The sequence below is a fragment of the Phaethon aethereus genome (genome assembly GCF_964289735.1).
Source record: "Phaethon aethereus genome assembly, chromosome: 2".
NCBI lineage: Eukaryota > Metazoa > Chordata > Aves > Phaethontiformes > Phaethontidae > Phaethon > Phaethon aethereus.
Window position 1 is genome coordinate 44,031,527 of NC_138582.1, and position 14,175 is coordinate 44,045,701.

Below are 14,175 nucleotides of genomic sequence, written 5' to 3' on the forward strand. Positions count from 1 at the left end.
CTGGCCCCTTGCTGTTTTTCAGCTAACTTGGCTTTGTAAAGGAACTTGTTTTAATATAATTTGAATTTACACTAAGAATATGCATTAAACTTTGAAAAATTGGTTTCTAATAAATTTTTCAATTGCTAAATTAAGCTCTGACTTCATTTTATGAAGGTGAGAAAATCAGTGAAATCAAGACAAAGAAAGATCATAAACTTTCAAAGGCCAAATGACCATAGTGATTGACATATGATGATCTTGGGTTGAAAGAATCATAGCCCTGATTATATTACTTACCTTTATCTAGGAACTCACAGAAGGAAGACTAGAGTGTGATAAAACTTGGAATAGCTTTCTTAGATCCATTTCAGTCAGTGAGGGTGAGAGGTTTTTTTAACTACTGTGAAAGTACCATGCCTGTAAGTGCTGGAGGATTGCTTCAGAACAAGGCAGAATCTGTAAGTAAATGGATCAGTCCCTGTCATGCTGTTTCCTGTAGTGAAAGGGGACCCAGTTCAGAGCAAGAACCTTGCCCTGCCAGTAGAGACACTAGGTGGTGCAGCCTTCCTGCATGACACTGAGAACAGCCCTTCTCTGGTGTGACTGTTCTTGCCAGGTCTTTCGAGTTTTGGGTAGGGCTGTGCAAATGCAATGATAAGTAATTGCTCTGACACGTCTTTAGCCAGGCTGGAGATGTAACACTTGAGCCAGAGCTGTTCTCATGTTTTGAACTGCTTCTGTTAAATATAGGTTATCTGGCTCCAGTAGTTCTAAAGGCCTATAATCCCTCCAGGGTAGAATTTCTAAAATACTATTCTACTCCCACACAAACTATTCTGGCTATTAAATATTTTGGTGTAGTGTTACAATACACTGAGTTTTGAACAAGAAAGCTGTTATGCACAAGTTGCTTTAAGAACAGCAATATTCAAACAGAACAGGGGAGTCCTGGAAACTTTCTGTAACACCATTTCAAATGGATCTAGTGCTACACCTTGACAGTCTGTCACTTGTCTGAGTGTGTATGTTAGCAAGTTCATGGAACACTAACTATGACCTCTTATTTCCTGAGCAAGTGCTGTTTCTGTGTTCTGCCCTACTTCCCAGAGCTCTTTGGATGGCTACAAGAAATCATTTGAAAGACAAGGTTACATTATCTTAAGCTTTTTTCCTTCCCCCTTGCAAAGTAAAATGAAGCCTGTAGTGAAGCACTGATCAATTCTTAACTAATGTTTTCCAAATGGACTGTGGTGCTATTACATTAAAGACTTTTGAGAAGCTGCTGTAAAGTCAGCTGAGGAGTGATGACTTCTCTTTCTGCCCTCCAGCCCAAAAAGAAACCCTAACAAGGATGCAGAAATGGCTAGTTTGGTCCCTTTCATCTTCTGAAAGCTGAATGGATATAAGGAAAGCAGAATCCATTAATCTTATTAGTGGTGATGAACAGATGTTCCCCTGTTCCACATGAAGCTACCACTCTGGATAGAACATCAGCTATTTGTTCTGTCTCAAATTACTACCATACAACTTGCTTCAGATTAAGTGTTTATTAAAATTAAAAATCACCATACAATAGAAACTATTTACATATTTAACTGATAGCCTGCTTAAACTGCACAGTTTGACTGAAGGAAGCCAATGGAAAAGAAAAGCAATGAATATTCATGCTACTGAACTTCAACTGCAGGCACACTGAGGCTTTGCCAAAAGGGTTTTAAGCTTCTGCAAAGTACCATCTGCCTAAATAATTGGGCTGAGGGGTAGCAAAGATCTACTGGGTTTCAGGTTTAAGAACCAGTGTCACTCTGGGGAAAAAGAAAAGTGATCTACACTGTAGTTACATTGCAATTGCACTAGCTCAGCTATTTTGGTAAGTAATTTGATTGATAGAACCATTCAATATGTAGAGCTTAGCAAACTGCATTCACTTTTATGAATTAAATACTGAGCAATAAACATATAGTGTCACTGCAAGGTAATTGATATCTTTCTTACTGCATATTTCCACAAATTGTTTTTGATAGTGCTAGAGATAGTTTTAGCTTTAAAACAGGTTTTAGGTTAGTTGATTAAAGCAGCAAAACCATAAGGAATATTCTTGAATAATCACAGAGGATTAAAAATTAAGATTAAAATATTTTCACTGGTAACAGTCTCAGCAACTGCAATGAAAGTATTAACCTCCTTCAAACTCCTGTGCTTTCCCATGGACTTCAGATGACTTTGGCCTCATGGGAAACCGAAGATTGAACATAGAGCTAGGTGTGCTGCTGCTTCTGCATGTGTGTTCCTACTGCACTTCTGCATCTGTGATGGCTGTGCAATGCTTTGAAAATGATTTTAAATTTAGTATGAGTAATACAGCAGTAAAACAGAATCATCTTCAGTGTAAAGAATTACATACATAACCCTTCCTTAAAGGAAACCATGACACCATTTAGAAATAGCAGTACTCCAGATACTAATGTGAAATAACAAGGATATAAAAATAATTTTCACAATATGCTGTATTTCAAAAAAGATGAGTTAAGAACATCACTATATCTTAAATCTAAGTTCTCCTTCATGACTTATTCTTTTGAAAACAGCTGTTTATGCATCTTCTTGCCCCTTTTACAAAGGTATCCTTTTCATGTATTGCATGATTGAGATCCTAAGAAGCTGTCAAACTGCACCAGTGCATGATCGTTTTCCTTCCTTCTCCCTACCCACCTCAAAAAGCCTGCTTGCTTTGGAATGTTTCTGCAGATGCAAAACACAGAGCATTTAAGGAGAACTTCAAGCTTTAGAGAACTTCAATTGTCTTAGTGAAACAAAAACATTATTATTTCTCTGCAGAATTACTCTTTCCTTCAGCATTTCAGCTTCCACACTCAGTTAAGACATCCAAACTCATGAAGTAATTAGAGCAGTCTGTCCAAATAACAGTCTGTGCCAATGATCCATGTCAATAGAAAAAGTGTTCTTTGTTCTATGGCTGTTGTTGATACTGCCCTTCTGTTGCTGTGTAGAAGTCATCAAGCACGCTCTGTAGATAATCAAATGTTGGCCTCTCTTCTGCTTTGTCTTTCCAGCATGTTTTCATGATATCGTAAAGCTCAGCTGGACAGGTTTCCATGCGTGGCATTCGGTACCCGCGCTGAAGAGCAACCATCACATCTGAATTGCTCATACCTTCGACAAAAAAAGAAAGTTTTAATGAAATTATCACAATTCCTAAAGAAATTATATTTTCTTTTTTATTTACGTCACTCTAAAGATCTTCACCCAATAACACAAGACTATTGCTACTTATTAATGGTAGCTACTAATATGATTTCAATAAACAAAGTCGAGGTGTGCATCAGTACCAAGAGACTTGCTCTGAAAATGCTGGGGGGAAGACTTCTTTTTCCCCAGGTGAGCGTAGCAATCCCTTTAGTGCCAAGTCTAACAAGGCTGTAGGAGAGAGCATAATTCTTGTCTCCAGAACCAGCTCCATTCTGTTCCTCTGACCAGTCCAGCCACTGTTTGTTCCACTTCCAGCAGTGGTGAGACTCACAGCAAAAGCCCACTCTGACATCAGCCTTTGTCTCTAGCTGCAGAGCTTCTAACCTGCTTGCTGTAGACCCCATCCATGCTGAGATGGAGAGCAGCCTACCTGTTAGAGCATGCTGGCAGTCACCCTGCCCAATGTAGTAACACACTTTCAGATTTTCTTCCACGTCAGCTTTTGCGTAATTGCTGCTGATTGATTGCAAGATACTGGACACAGTTACTCATGATATCATTACTTGTAACTGGCAACTTCCCCTTCCTCTTCCTTGTCCTATTCCTGTTGTGCAAAACCACCCAGCCAGCTGTCCTGAGCTTTACTTTGTTTCCCTGTTACAGTTTTTCTTCAGAGGATAAGAACTGCAACTACCAGCAGTGCATCCTGAGCCTCACATGCCAACTAACATCATGTGAGAGGGTCCTGCCTTGGACTCCGTCCTCCTCCTCTCTTTTTTTAACCCATCCCCTCACCGCCCTTTTTAAAATCCTCGAGAGATTGGTTCACAGAATGATTTTGACACCTACTCTCAGAAGGTCAGCTATGCCAGGGATAACAAAAAGGCTCACCACTTCCTACCCAAAAATTCGCCTTTTGGCTTGTCCCTTCTTCTGCAAATCTTATGCAACCCAGTGGAGTAATTGTGCCAGGATTACCTTCTCCAGGACACAGACTCTAATCTTTCTGTACTCCAGTGAATGCTGTTTCTTCCGATGACTGGGCATGCCAGAAGCACCTGTGCTTCAGCCTAGAGATTTGCTACCACCAGTGAAGACTTTCTCTTTTGAGAAGAGTATTCCAGACCCCACAGCCGCTGTCCACTCCTCAGGCTAAATGCTCCACATGGCATAGTTCTGCCTCAGACTACAGTTGCTCATGGTTTTCTCAGGCAAGTTGGCCTCTGGTCAGGTGCATGTGTGACATTCACTGCTCCTGCGTACACCAGTTCCCCAGAGGTGAGGGGAGAGCAGCTACACTCTCCTGAGAGGAGGCAGGATGGGTCCAGCTCCAAGCAAGGTCAGCAGCAGAGATGCAGATGTGGTGCTCCCCCGGTACTTGGTGACTGTTGCAGCTCTGTTGCTGCAGACTGTGCAGATCTTTGTACATGTTATCTGACTACTAAAGTTATGATTTAAGCCACTTGGCAGGCAAGAACACATTTAAATTACAACCAAATGACAACTTTATCCGCTGTAACTACTTTGATCATTCAGGATGACTAGAGATCATATAGTTGACTTCAGTTCAAGCCTTTTGGCTTTAACCTATTCTAGAAATGCCATCAGCCATGTAATCTGAGTCTGGATCAGAGTGCTTACTTTGGGCACATCTTCTGTATTTTCAGTTCCTCTTTGGAAGGAGGAGTGAAGTTTTCCTGAGCTAATACTGCATTCGCGTGTAGAAAAAAAGTATTTTGAAGGTAGCAGTGGAATGGCATGTTGTCATAGAGTAAGGAATTGCTGTTATATAAAGACAAAATAAATATAGGAAGGCAATAAAGCATTTTTTAGAGAACAGTGATCTGACTGCTTGAACTTAAAGAAATGGATTGTATATAATGTATGCAGTAAAATAGTTATTCATACTATGCCAAGTCTTAGTTGTGTGCTGCTACATAAGGACTGCTGCTGCTGGGCTTTTGTGCAGAACAGGGCTCATCCTGTGCGTTTAAGTATTTTATAGGATTGTGTTTGGACCTGCTCTCTGCAAGACTGATTGCTACATTCTGAACATCAAGGAAAAAGCCCGTGCTTCAGCTAACCTGCAGGAAATCTATCTGTTAAACAACCACTTAAGTTCACAAGACAAAAATGGAAAGACTTCTATCAGTATTCTATAGTAAATATGTCATGAACATACTTGCATATGTTTCAGGGTTTATTTAAAATAAAAAGGCTCACCTGTCTATACCACAGTCCAAGTAGTATTCTCAAAATAGCTACTTGTTTAACTCTTCCTTTTTTTTTAAATTATTTTTATTTTTTGTGTGGCTAGAGAATTACCTGTCTCATCAAAACTACATCCTGAGCAGTAAAAGATATATATCGCACATGCATATTTGTTACACTTATATCTTCTTAAATGCTAGCAAACGACATTAGCTCTAAAGGTTTGATAAATGTCTGTTAATTTATGCTGTGGTACCTGTTCAGCTTCACAGATAGAGACATATTTCCTCACATTAGAGCCCAGGGAAATGATGTGAGCACAGTGGTACGGAGGAAGAAACTCATGGTACAGAAAGTGGCATATCTTGTGAAGAGCAGCAGACATAATTGGAACGCAAGTATGGATGTTGCCAGTATTTGACATACTATATAATCACCTGAAAATTAGTTTTAACAACCAGTTCAATGTATTTGCCCAGAGAATCAGATATTTGTTTCATATTTCAGAGGTAGTTCCTGAAACTATAATCCCCCTAACTGCTTTGAGTTTCTCAGCAACAGAAACAGCTGTTGGAATTTAAAAACAAAGATCACAAAAGCTCCAGGTTTCTCATCTGGAAATGCTTCCTACCAAGTTGCTCGCCTAGATTTTCTTCAGTTATTAACTACTTGCCAGTTTAAACTCAAACTGTTTTATATGCAGCTTTATGCTGAATACTCTCTAGTTGCTGGAGCTGGTTAATAATTGAAAATAGTATTTTGAAGCATTCCTATTAGAACTGAAAAATCAATTTACTGTTTCTTTTCAGTGGCTGCTGGTTACAACGTATCACCAGGTTACTCTTGCCATGCTGGGGTAACTTGCCCAAACCTGTCGCATCTCTTCATGTAAAGTAAATTGGTCACCCATTTATTTTGCTGTCCTTCTGATTCTTCAGTATCAACTTTCAGTCTAATAGGCTATTTCAATTTATGCTTCTATTTAAAATAGACATATATCCCTCTTCCACTTTAATGCAAGCAATGCCTGCAAACTATTAAAATCTTCCAGTCAAGAGGCTTCCACTTCTAATTGCTGGTTGACAAATGAACCCACAGTGTATGGCCTATTCATGGTGCTCATAAAAATGCTCCCATATTAAAAAAAAAATATTGCCCAGACTTCCCCTAGAAGAGGTATTTTCCCACAGCAGTACCGTGTCTGCTGTACAGATTGATTTTGTTCTTAAAATGAAAAGATTATATGTTTTACAGAGGTAAAGAGAGAGAGCAGACTTAGCTGCAGAATTAAGTATTGGATTGGTTTTGTATTTTTGTAGTGCTACTTTCCAGGTGAGCTCGTAGGCTTGCTCAGGGGAGGACAATTTTCAAGGCATCCAGAAATAACCTTGTGAGCCCAGCTCAGTGTAGGGAACTGTCTGCGTACACAGGCATGTGCTAACGGGAAAAAAGGTATCCCGACTGTTGGAAGAACCATGCGTTACTCGGCTGCATACAACTCCCCTCTGATCCTTCCTGGGGACATGAGCAGTGTTTAGAATAGCTTTGGGAGGACCTGCTACTCAGTCACATATTTTATAGTCCTTACCTAAAAACCAACCCAAAGCATATGTTTAAACACTTAGCTCCTGTGCAAGCAGCTTTATCACCTTTAGAAGTTTAAGGGGGCTGCTCTTGTGGTTAAGTGCTTTCCTGGACTGGAGCCTTACCAAGCAATGAGAATGCCTGGTTTGGCTCTACCTCTTGTACAGAAAGCTGATACGGTCTTCCAGAACATAGTGTGACGTCGGTCACCATCACCCCTTCCCCACTGCCCAAGTCTCACGGGAGATCTGGTCTCCCTGTGCCCAGAGGTGTTGAGCCTACTGTCATTTCAGGAACTCGGGTCTGCCCCTTTGCTGCCTCTGGCAGTTCAGGACACTGAATTCCAGCTGCTCACAAAGTGGTGGTGAAAATGTTTTCACTGTTTAAACAGCAAGAACTGCTGCACTGGAAGTGCTGGGAAAGCTTTGCTTGGATGAAATATCTGCTCTTCCTTTTCTGCCTGTAAACTGCAGGATCCTAAGGGTTCTTCTCAGAAGTTACTCCATCTATGAGATGTGCAGTACAGGTGAATATGGCTGTACTTCCCCCATTTGCCCACAAGATAAGAGAATTTAAGTCAATTTTCCATAACCTCAGTAAGCTTAAATGAATGCAGTCTGCTGCTCAGAGTTAATCAGCTATGCCTAAGATGTGACAATTTTGTGTGCATAAAAATAGCCTTCATACAAGCTGTCTCTGTGTGCTGGAAATGTTAATATGCATTTTGTTTAACAGAAAGAAAAATGAAACATGAAGCACATAACCGTTTCACAGTTACTTAATGCAGCCACAATTGATGTACTCCTCCATAGTCTCGTACCTGAACCATATGGAACAACGAAGAGTAGATATTCCTAGCAGTACGTCAACACTGCTTTAGGGTCTGCTTTCATATTTGTTTAGGTTAGCTAACACTGACAAATTATTACAGCCTATTTGCTTGTGAAAACAGGCTTTCTTGGTACTTTCACATATTATGATATTGAAAACCCCAGTAGCTTACACTGCACCGTTAGAACTTGTAGCACTGCATCCTCGCTATGGGACTGTGCTGCTGACTGCAAAGCCGGGCTCTGCAACGATGCAGCATTTGCTGCAGCTGTAACACCTTTTGTGTATATAAAAATGACTACGTGTTCATGGTTTGCAAAAATTTTCCCCAGAGATGCTTTACACATACGGTGACTGTAAGCTTTCAAAGCAGTAACATTACCTGCAAGACGTTTTCCAAATCACTGTCGCTACTGTCAGATGCCAGCTCTTTCCCTGCATATTTTCTTTGCTTTTTAACACCGAAGAATAAGTAGAGAGGAACGGTACAAACAGACGACCATACCTGGATAAGGAATCTTTCCATATGTAACGATTTCATACAGGAGAATCCCGAATGACCATACATCGGATTTAATGGTGAAAGATCCATAGTTAATTGCCTCTGGTGCTGTCCATTTAATAGGGAATTTTGCACCTGAAAAAAAGTACAGTCTCAATCAGTCAAAGGCAAATTTAAACACTCGATATTAAGTCATTAAAAAGTCTTTAACAATTTGCCTACGATACCCCTAAATTAGGAAAGTTACCAGCAGCTCCCCCTCTCCAAGAGTTATCAGCAGATATGTGCTGCAATATGCATGTTGTCGCACTGCATGTCCTATGTCAGAGGTGCAAATAAGATGCCGAAAGTTAGATAGTGCCTTTTGATTCCTAGCTATGGTGAATTTTTGCTAAAATTACAGTCACTATTTTCCCTTCTGCCTAGTGGTCAGGCAACAATCCTACAATTCCCATCATCCAGAACTTCTCAAGTCTTTAACTGACTTTTCCTGTTTTAAAGAAAGTAGGTCTAGTTTCAACATACACTTCAACGCATTTCACATTCAGCCATAGATGCAAAAGCAGCAGCAAGTCACATCTTAAAAAGTCATATCTTAAAATACCGTCTTTCCTGTCTAATTAACTGAATCCAGAAAACCCCATATAAAAGCAAACTCCTTCCAGTTAAATAAGAAAAGTTCAAGCAGCCTTTGTTGGGGAATATTACATGAGCTCTTCGGACAACAAAGAGTAATACAAGCAGCTTCTCTCTATGCCCTTTTTAGCCTGCTCTATCATTCTGGCACAAAACACCAGGTAAACTAGGGAACTTTTCTGAATGGCAGAAAACACATCAAAGAAACTCAGCATAAAGAATTTATACCTGAAACACTCATTTAATCAATATACAATGTCCAGAGCGAGCTAAAAAACACAGATACAGGTTCTGTACCTCTGAAAACCGCTTAATCAGACCCTTGCCTCTGATCTATTGAATTACTGTTACCCAGGGACTGCTGAATAGCTCATCTTCCTTTAATCTCAACTGTAGCGCATTGTTCTCTTTCCTCCTCATATCTTACTTCTTCCACTCTTGTCCTACATTACCACAGTTTCCATCCAGGCTGTGTGAAAATATGACATGCTGTCTTTAAAACAAGAGGGGGAAAGCCAGCCAACAACCCTGCTCAGAAAAGTTATCCTAATGCAATCTCTGCACGGAAGCATAAATAAAAACCTTTCACTGCAGCAAACTGACTACACACTTCTTGAAAAGATCATTGACAACATTAGCAACACACATGTGGCCCAGACAAACATCTTTCATGGTATGATTTCTCCTCTTGCTGGTCCTGACCCTGCTGTGATGTTACCTTCCGCCCCTGTACTGCACAGAGCCATGACCCAGCCCTCCAACGTCCCTGCACGTAGCAGCAATGCTGCTGAACATGCAAATCAAGGCTGCAGCTTCTAAAGCAGCTTCAAAAGATGACAAGTTCTGCTAAAAGTTTTCTTGTTACCAGCAACTACAAGCCCCAGGGCTCCTTCCTTTCCCTAAGTGAAAGGAGGTGCATATGGCATTGAAAGATGTGAAGAGAAAATAAGAACATATTTTCTTGGCATTTAATTCAGTGGGATGGAAGCTGTGGCTGTGCAATTAACTTGTTCAATTCAGAAAACCTGTGCAGTTAAGTACTCTCAATTTTCTTTGTTCTTCACATTTATTTAAAACAAACTTTTCAAAAAGCCTGGGGAGCACACAAAGGTTATTTGTTTCCTTATTCTTTTTTGAAGTTGTTGGCATTAGAATGCTGCCTCTAGGAAGTTATCATGGCATTTTCTGTCCTTGCTGACCATATTCCTGTTAGATACAGCCTCACTGCCTCCCAGAGGCTGAAGTTTTAAAGACAAAAATAAAAATACATACCTTCCCTTGCTGTATATTCGTTGTCTTCAATGACTCTCGCTAGTCCAAAATCAGCAATTTTGCACATCAGTAAGTCCGAAACCAGAACATTCGCTGCTCTCAAATCTCGATGGATATAATTTTTTCTTTCTATGTATGCCATCCCTTCTGCAATCTGTAACCAAAGCAACAACAACTATTTTGATATTTCAGCACCACACAACACCATCAGCAGGTCTGACCTCTCTGTTCTTTCAAGGTTATCAGCAAAGCCGCATCCATTTATTCATTACCAGTATCTTTGGAGCATTTTTTTAGATGGAAGCAAGGAAAGGGTGATTGCCATGGAAAACCTATGTGTAGATCCAGTCCTGCAAAACTATACTTACAGTAGTAGCTTCAAAAGAATTGTTTGGGTGAATAACAGCTGTCAGGATTAGAGATATGTATTAGAAACATTTCCTGAAACAAAATCTTAATTCAAATGTTCCTAAGATTTCTCCTAAAACATCCTCCTCCCCAAATTATTAACCAGTTTATTTTCCAAATACTAAGAAAATGGAAAGAATTAACCAGTTTATTTTCCAAATACTAAGAAAATGGAAAGAATTGGTAAGTTAAACAAGATACAGATGTTCTTTTAAGGATTGATGAAGCAACAGTGCTGATAGAGTTAAAAAAAAAACAAAACACAACAACTTTCTATTTACCCAGTATAGGCCTGGACAATCAGGAAACAATTATTAAGAGGGGGCAAACAACTTTATTTTCTTCTATAAAAACATGTACTTGTTCATACATGAGGAGTGTTTGGCAACAGCCATCTCTCAGATACTATCATAAGTAAATTTAATTTGTATTTCAGCAGCCCAAATTAATTTCCAAACCAAATTAAAGATGATTAATGTCCTCAAAATATGCACTGGGGATGATTTTTTCAGTATTTGCCCAGAAAAACATTTTACTTTTCAGAAAAAAAAAAAAGAAACTGAAAGAATAGTTTCTAAACTCAGAGCAATAAAACGTGTAGATTTTATTCTGTCCAAAAGTTTAAGAGGAGCTAGGAAAAAAAAAATAAACCCGGTGCTTGCAAGCCATCAGTTTTTCTCTTCTTTGTGAGACTCTAGTGATGGATCATCCCCAGGCCAGGCCCACAGTCCAGCCTGCGCCGCAGGGACCTCTCCAGGATGTCTGTGGGTGGGTGACAGGCAGCTCACTCTCGGCCACAGGGTTCGAGGAACGCACGACCTCTCGCATTTGCTAACGAAGCAGCAGCAAAGCAGTAAGGGTCCTTCTCCTGTGCTGGTCAGGAGAAGACAAGTGCACGGATCCCTTCGCAGCGGCAGAGGTGCAGTAAAGCAGGCAGGAGCACCTGACCAAATTTTAAAGACAACATCATCACTTCTGCTTATCCATTTTTAAAAAGTCCCGGAGGGGTACTGCGAAGGCACACACTGCTACCACTTACAACACAAAACCACACGGTCTTTTGTTCCTCTTTTTGAGTTTAGGCAGTGGAAAAATAGAGCCACTTGCCCTCCCACCTCCTTCCACTGCAAACCTCTTCTTACATACAGATATATTATTCTTCAGAGCAGAGTGTTACATTGCCTTTGCACAACGCAGGGGGGTTCTCACCCTAAACCAGAAAGAAACTCCAGTGATGAAGAGAATGAAGAACACCTGCATTTCACATTTTCTAGAAATCAGTAAGACGTTTCATAATAAAGGAAGCAGCTACCAGTGAGTAATTGCCACAGAGTGTCTTATTAGAGACTTACTTCCAGACAAAATAGAAGAGTAGTATTTGATTCCGAGCTGGCTCTGCCTCTCCTCCCCATGCCATTACTTGGGTTTGGGGAGGAATAAGAGATGAAAGGAAAGTTTTTGCTGTAAGATCAATGCTGAGATTGGACTGGCCAGCTTGGCAGATACGACCAAAATGCAGACAGGTCTGCTAACGTCACTAAAAATACATCAACCATCACAAAGGAATCAACTTCCCTCCTACTTCCCTGCACAGATTTAACATTTGGGCAAACTGCTGGCTGGGAAAAGAACCACCACTTCACAACAGAGACATTCATGATGGCGATATTTCGTTTCCAAACCCAACCAAGCAAAGCCATTGGAAAGACCATTTTATTTCCTCTTATTTGTGCCAGACTCACTGAAGTCATCATCTGCTTAGTCACAAACGAAGAATGTGACATCAAACAATCCACTGTTTTCAGCAAATACAAACTACATTTCCGTGAAATTCCTAGACAATGGTTTAGACTGTGTTGAATCGGAGAAATTCAAAGAAGCCATGTATGTACAACCATTTGGGCACACAAAAAATTCCCAACTAGGAAAAGAATAATGGGCAAGGAATTTTGAATGGTAGAGGGAGGGGAAACACAGCAACTGGACAACTGAATTCACACATCTGGTCACATTAAACCTTTGCTTGTGGAAAAAGAAAAATAAAAAGGAGGATTTTTTTATCAAGGGAATGGGTGCCAGAGCCCACATGATAACTCTTTATTATAATTGCAGGCTTTTCATTGCCAAATGATATGTTAACTGTAGAGAAAATCATGGGAACAAAAGAAAATTAAAGCCTTTTTCCGTCTCTTTTAATGATCATTGTTACCTGTCAAGACTGTTCGGCTACTTGTAACTACTACTCAGGAGCAGGCTGGGAAAGATAATTTGGGCTTCTGGAATATGTTTTGTGGCCTTTAAGAGAGGATTCTGCCTATACAACTGTTACCACCAAGAAGGGAGCAGTTTCCCCTTCACGTTTAATGAACTACTGACATGCTTCTAGAAATATCCAAGTTAAATCCTTTTAAAACCAACCAACCTCTGAATACTAGGAATTATGTGTCCAGGCTGAGAATGATGAGTAACTCATTAGCTCCTGGAAGAAATAAATCACTCTACAAGACAGCCTCCATACTGTAAAGCTTCAGCTGAAAGTCACGCAATAAATGAATGACTTGGAGCCACAGTTCTGCAGACAGCTCTGTCAACCCATTTAGGGTGTGATTTCAGCTGGCAGTGCTCTGTCCTCTCCGTTTCTGCTCTTTCTACCCATAAAACAGGGTAATTACTTAACTGTCTGGAACACTTGTGGGTCATTTCACAAATAGGTATAAAATTCTTTCAAAATCCTGAAAGAAAATGGTAACAAAAGCATGGAGCAAACAGTGTTACTTTGAAAACATGTGTTCCCTACTTTCTGACCCCCCCCCCCTTTTTTTTTTCCCAGCTTCTGAAGGTGTTTGGAGAAAGCGGCCAAAGCAGCAGAGGACTTTGAAGCAGGGAGGGAAAACCTAATAAACCAGCGTTTCAGGAGGGGACACTACTGTCACAGAAGAGCTACACCTTCTGAAAAGGTCACTTGGTCACAACTCACAGGCTTCGTTGGTGAAACATCACAGCTGACATGAAACAGCACGTAGAGGGATGGGCAGTTCTGTGCTTTTTTCCAAAAGGTGAAATTCAGCTTCCCCCCCTCCCCATTCCCCGCAAAAAAAACCCAAGCAGGAGAAGTTCTGGATTCCTTCATAGCTCTGTTTTTGAACTCAGACATGCTTAATTTCAACTTCCATTTCAAGGTCTGTGATCCTCTTTTGCAACAGTTATTTCAAACAAGCCATCTTTTACACACAGGTTGCAATGCTGTTTCTTCATGCGGGGCAGCGGGGGTTACAGCAACACGTGTAATGGATTCCGCTTGTGCATTTCTAGGCTATACATAAAAATGTGGAATACTAAAGAGGCCAGATGGGTTTGCTTAGGGTCAGCCTGATAGGTTGTTTTTATGTCATGCTGAGAATGCATTGTATCATGTTGAGAAGGAAAACTAAGTGACAGGGATCAAGAAACAAAGTGGAATAAAAATGAAAGGGAATGAAAGAATGGCCAAATATGATGATTTATATCTTTTTCAGGAAAGCAAATTTTAAACAACTTAG

At 40.3% G+C, this 14,175-nt stretch overlaps 1 protein-coding gene across 3 annotated transcripts in view; it reads right to left on the reverse strand.

Annotated features, from left to right (window-relative positions):
* Nucleotides 1–2,953: 2,953 nt before the first annotated feature.
* LYN (LYN proto-oncogene, Src family tyrosine kinase) overlaps nucleotides 2,954–14,175 on the reverse strand; it is a gene marked incomplete at both ends in the record, with an annotated part of 33,585 nt that continues 22,363 nt past the window's right edge. For all 3 annotated transcript variants that reach the window (XM_081996274.1, XM_081996272.1, XM_081996273.1), the window contains 3 exons: nucleotides 2,954–3,156; nucleotides 8,324–8,455; nucleotides 10,229–10,382. In XM_081996274.1, coding sequence (XP_081852400.1) covers nucleotides 2,954–3,156; nucleotides 8,324–8,455; nucleotides 10,229–10,382 — 489 coding nt within the window. The remainder of the gene's footprint in view (nucleotides 3,157–8,323; nucleotides 8,456–10,228; nucleotides 10,383–14,175) is intronic.